The following is a 4,885-nucleotide window of genomic DNA, read 5'->3' on the forward strand; positions in this document are numbered from 1 at the left end:
ATTTCGAGGTCTCTAGACACTCACGGTTGATTTAAATGATAAAATAAAATCAGCAGCAAAAAGGGAAAAACATTTATAATTGTTTTTTTCCGTCCCGCAACAGCAAAAGACTCAACTCCATCCAGTGTCTCGGAGATAAACTTTAAAATGTGTAAACCACTCAGTGAGCGCTTCCTCGTCAATTAGCCCAGATAATATCACGGCTGACGTGGGGGGTCTGCCTCTCCCTACGTCTGCGCAGGTGACCCCCACCCAGTCTACTGATGCCTCAGGGATCACGGCCTGAGCCTCTTGTTATGCAGCCATTAGCTGTAACAACAGGGAGGATAAACCTGCCACTCAGCCGCAGACTGAATTTAAACACATTCACACCAATTACAGTAGATTCGCCTGTGTGGCCTGAAGGAAAATACGTCAGTGAAGTTAGAAGATGTAACAACACCTTTCTACAACCCAGACATAGAATCTGCAGTTTGATCCAAATACAAACATGTAATGATATTTTTTTTTTCAGCTTCACTAAGAGCTGACGTCAGTATTACAACCGTGGGAACGACCAGCAGATTTTACCTTGAGGTCCAAGCTCTACTTCTGCTACATAAGAGTATCTTTCAAAACATTCAACATGAACAAAGCAAGAATATATACACCTCTGGAACATGTTTCCTCTGAAGTACTAAAAATGGACCGTGAGGTCAGGGTGATTGACCCGTCAGAGAGGAACCTCTTCCTTTTAAAATAGGGAAAATCCCTATTTATAAAAGTGGACTCTTGTTCAGCTATAAATACACTGAATTATGCTCAAGGTTCGAGCTTCTCTTCAAGATTTTTACCTCATGAGTTTGATTCGTGTCAGACGAACAGATTGCTATTAGTGGATAAGTTTATCGTGGCTGGGGAGGACACCCTCAGAAAAAAAACCTGATGCTATGTAAGTACGAATAGCTGAAGGATGGATATCTTCATATCTTATGTTTTGCTCTGAGAATAAAATAAAGCATCAGCATTGTTTAATAAAGGCGTACTAACCACTGTGAATTTTAATGCCCCCTAACATTAATCAGAAGACACTAAATCATTTACAGGGAGGATGTCCGGACCATAAACTGTGCTCCCATGCTGCGAAAACAAGGCGCCGTGTGTAACGCAGACACTGAGATTAAATCCACTCTGTCCAGGCCAGGAAGCTGGGTCACAGCCCTCTGCTGCTCTGCTTCCAGGTGAGTAACTGGTGCTGCTGGAAGCCCATTCGACTCCATGTGGAAGCAGAAAAACAAGAAGAGATAGTGCCACGTAACGCAAGGCCAACACTGAACGAACAACGGTGTTGCGTCGAGTGTGTCAGTTTATGTTGTACCATGTTCTTGTTTTTTGTTTTTCATTATCAAATCCAAAGAAATCAGGAGTGTGACTTTTCCAATGACAGAACTCTTGATTTGGGAAATAAAACACACCTTAAATTCATCTAACTTGATTCTGTAGCTTTTAAATGTCTCATCAAATATTTTTAGGGATCGAATGTGAATAATAAATACAAGAGAGGATGATTATTTGCAAAACATTTATTTCCCAAAAGTGCAAAAAGTATAAAAACACCTTCAGTATATACACAAACATTAAAATAGTGACTGTACAATATTTATTACCACAAAATGAATCCATATCCCTGCTAAAGAGGAAGTTAAAACCAGTGTTCATGTTGCTATATTCTATGGCTTCATTAACTGTTCTTACACATACAGTACAACGTCTCCTCCAAAACTTCATTTCATAATCTCATGGGCCTTCTCTGCAAAGTAGTGAGACAAAATTATAAAAATAAAAACATTTTTGTTCAAATTTAGCTACAGAGATTTGAGGTCAGATCATGTGTCCTTGCAGCAGGATAGCAGGCGAGGCAGGAGGTTAGGAGTTGTTGTAGCTACAGTAATACACAGCTGTGCTGGCGTCTGACAGCACCGATGAAATGAGGCTTTCAGGTCCTTGCATGCCAGTCTCGTGTGGCCCGTACGGCAAGCCTGTCACGTCCGCACGCGCTGAAGAGGAACTCAAATACTGCTCAAACTCGTTGCGGTCCACCTCGGCTAGCAGCTCAGAGTGGTGCATCTGCTCCACGCTGTCTGCGGAGTGAGGGTGGGAGTCAGGAGGTGGGGAGAGCTGTCCTGCCCCACCAGGGTGCCGTTTGGGTTGACTGGGGCTGCAGTGCTGGGTGTAATACATGGCCAGAGGGTTGGGGCATCCCATGTAGGAAGGGGGAAGAGTGGCAGGCTGAGGGGGCTGCTCTGGAGCTGAGGCAGGGTGTCGGTGCAGGATGGGGTTGCTGTGGTGGTTGGAGAGGGGGTCGTGGGGCTGGTACTCTGCCGCCTGGGAGTGGTAAGCGTATGCAGGCATCATGTGGCAGTCCTCTTGTGAATGTGGAGGGAAGAACATGGAGTCTGACTCCACGGCGTCCAGGGGAGAGGTGTCAGGCGTGGGGAGGCTGTAGGTTTCATAAGACGGGCCCCCGAGAGCCTGAGCATCCCGGTAGTGACTGAGCGGCTGTGGAGGAAGCTGGAAGCCGTGCTCGTGGTAGCCCAAGCCCAGACTCTCTACGCACACTCTGCCGTCCCCGGGCATCGAGGCCTGGTGCTCGGACACGCTGTGGACCAGAAATCCAGAGTCCAGCCTCTTAATCCTCTTCACCTGCTTCCGCCGCCGGGGACGGTATTTGTAGTTGGGGTGATCCTGCATGTGCTGAACCCGCAGCCGCTCGGCCTCTTCCACAAAGGGCTGCTTTTCTGTGACAGGAAGAGCTTTCCATGATTTCCCTGCAGGTCAAGAGGAGAGTGCACATCAGTGATATGTCAGCAGATACTGTAAGCAGCCTGGTTATGCACACAAAAATAGCTTGTTGCCATTTTAGGGGGCAGGGACAGGTTTTTGAGGTTACATCTGAGGCTTAACTCAGACACAGTCACTTTTAATAACATCACCTGCTGCCCTGACAGTCACTGCTTCAGTTTGGGATATAATTATTTACTGTTTGAGAAGAGTAAGAATAAAATCCACTTCACTTCAAACATATAACGAAATTAGATTTAGAGTAGAAAAACAAGAATGTGGATCTAGAATAACCTGCGTAGACCTGGCAAAACAAGCAGGCAACATAACTGATGAAGTAAAGAGTAACTTACCCAGCATTTTGCTCAGCTCCGCGTTGTGTAAGTCCGGGTTTTGCTGAGCCAGTCTCTTGCGCTCATCCTTCGCCCAGACCATGAACGCGTTCATTGGCCGTCGGATCCGCGGTTCGCTCTTTCCACGATTCTGGCTCCCGGAGCTGGACGCACACGGCTCGTTTTTCACTTTCGTGTCCCCGAGAGGACTGAGAGGGTCGGCCCACTGACAGTGTCCCATTCCAGGCATCATGACTGACATCGTACACCTTGCCTGGGTCTGATCGTCGCTGGCGTAACCCGCATCGGGACTACTCATCTCTGTCCAGCTGGGAGGTTTGGAGAGCGACAGCGCACTGCCACTGATAACAGCTACAGAGAGATAAAAAGACAACAACTTATCGCTGCAACTTTAACTGGTCCTGGGCTTCAAGCTGGAATGGAAAACAATTAGTCACATCCATTAGCCACTTCCAGGAGCCGCACGAACTGAACTATACCCACTGTTCAGCGCTGAATCGTGAAAGTTGCTGCGCTATAAACTCACAGACAGCCAATCACCATGAGGTGGGAGTGCCCGCTACTACAAGGTGTAAAAAAGTTGAGAGTACCCCGCCTCCGACCCTTGTTTGGAGCTCTGAGACCCTCTGGAGAAGGACTGAGAGATGCAAAGCTCTTTATGATAATAATATATGCTCATATAGATTAAATGTACTTCTCATTGGAACTTAATTATAACACAATATAATGGTGCAAAATGTTTTTATTCTAAAATGTTTCTCATCTTATGAGAATTTGGAGCGAAAACAGGTGAAGCTGATGAAGTTTTTCTGAAACGTGTATTTGGTTGCGTTTTAATTCTCAGTCCTGCACCAGTCGAAGATGCTCAGACACCAATACACTTGATCATCGCCGTGTGTATTGGGTCGTTAAATATGTTAAACTCCTGAGTATCAGGTTTACGCATGCAGTTGATGGCTCCATCGTTCGCAACTTTTACGCACGGTCGTCTCGTTGATGGAAACTTCCTTAATGAGATGCGCAGGACAAAAGGCGTTAATTGAGGATTTAAATTTCCTAAACGGCAAATCAACAAGAGTGGAGAAAGCTTAAAATAAACACCCATCCCATAGTTTAAAGGCGATGAGGCCTCGGACACGATGACTGTAAAATGCCCTGATACTGGTGCGCTTTTGTCTCCTTCAAACGTCAACACAGTTTCTCCTAATGTGGATCTTTGTCCGTGCAGACGTCTAGTGATGTGAATAAACCAAATAAAACGCTGATTGATTAAATGAAAGGCGTTAAAAACCCAGAATAACATTAACAGACTTTAAAACGCCCAATTATCTTATACGTTTATATTCTAGTTAAGAAATAAAGTCATAGTGCATTGGATATCTAAATGATAAACAACATATTTAAAATAATTATAGTATATACAATATACTATATACATACATGTATAGGTTATCAGCTCCAAGTTACGCTACACATCTTAACCATTATGTCTCATTATTATTTACATCATTCAACTCATTGTGTACTAAGATTAATTCACTATATAAATAATATATGTTTCTCAAAAATATTCTCCATCACAACATTAAGCTTGACACTGATCTTGAAGTGAAGAACTTTGGGCTTGCACTTAATATGTAAAGTCAAATATATTAAATATACTTTAACTATTAACTTTAATAACTCCTATGACGCATGTGTAATCTACTGAA

At 44.2% G+C, this 4,885-nt stretch overlaps 1 protein-coding gene across 1 annotated transcript; it reads right to left on the reverse strand.

Moving 5' to 3' along the window:
* Nucleotides 1-1,547: 1,547 nt before the first annotated feature.
* sox17 (SRY-box transcription factor 17) lies at nucleotides 1,548-3,471 on the reverse strand. The gene is made up of 2 exons (XM_026361149.2): nucleotides 3,174-3,471; nucleotides 1,548-2,807 (listed from the first exon to the last, which is right to left on the reverse strand). The coding sequence occupies exons 1-2, from the start codon at nucleotides 3,469-3,471 to the stop codon at nucleotides 1,906-1,908; spliced, it is 1,200 nt and encodes a 399-aa protein (XP_026216934.1). The 3' UTR covers nucleotides 1,548-1,905.
* Between the last annotated feature and the right edge of the window lie 1,414 nt (nucleotides 3,472-4,885).

Source organism: Anabas testudineus, chromosome 2 (assembly GCF_900324465.2).
Source record: "Anabas testudineus chromosome 2, fAnaTes1.2, whole genome shotgun sequence".
In the NCBI taxonomy this organism is placed as follows: domain Eukaryota; kingdom Metazoa; phylum Chordata; class Actinopteri; order Anabantiformes; family Anabantidae; genus Anabas; species Anabas testudineus.

Coding starts and splice junctions, on each gene's coding strand:
- sox17 (XM_026361149.2), bottom strand. CDS start 3,471: ATGAGTAGTCCCGATGCGGGTTACGCCAGCGACGATCAGACCCAGGCA. Junction 2,808..3,173: donor GGAGCTGAGCAAAATGCTGG/GTAAGTTACTCT, acceptor CTTGACCTGCAG/GGAAATCATGGAAAGCTCTT.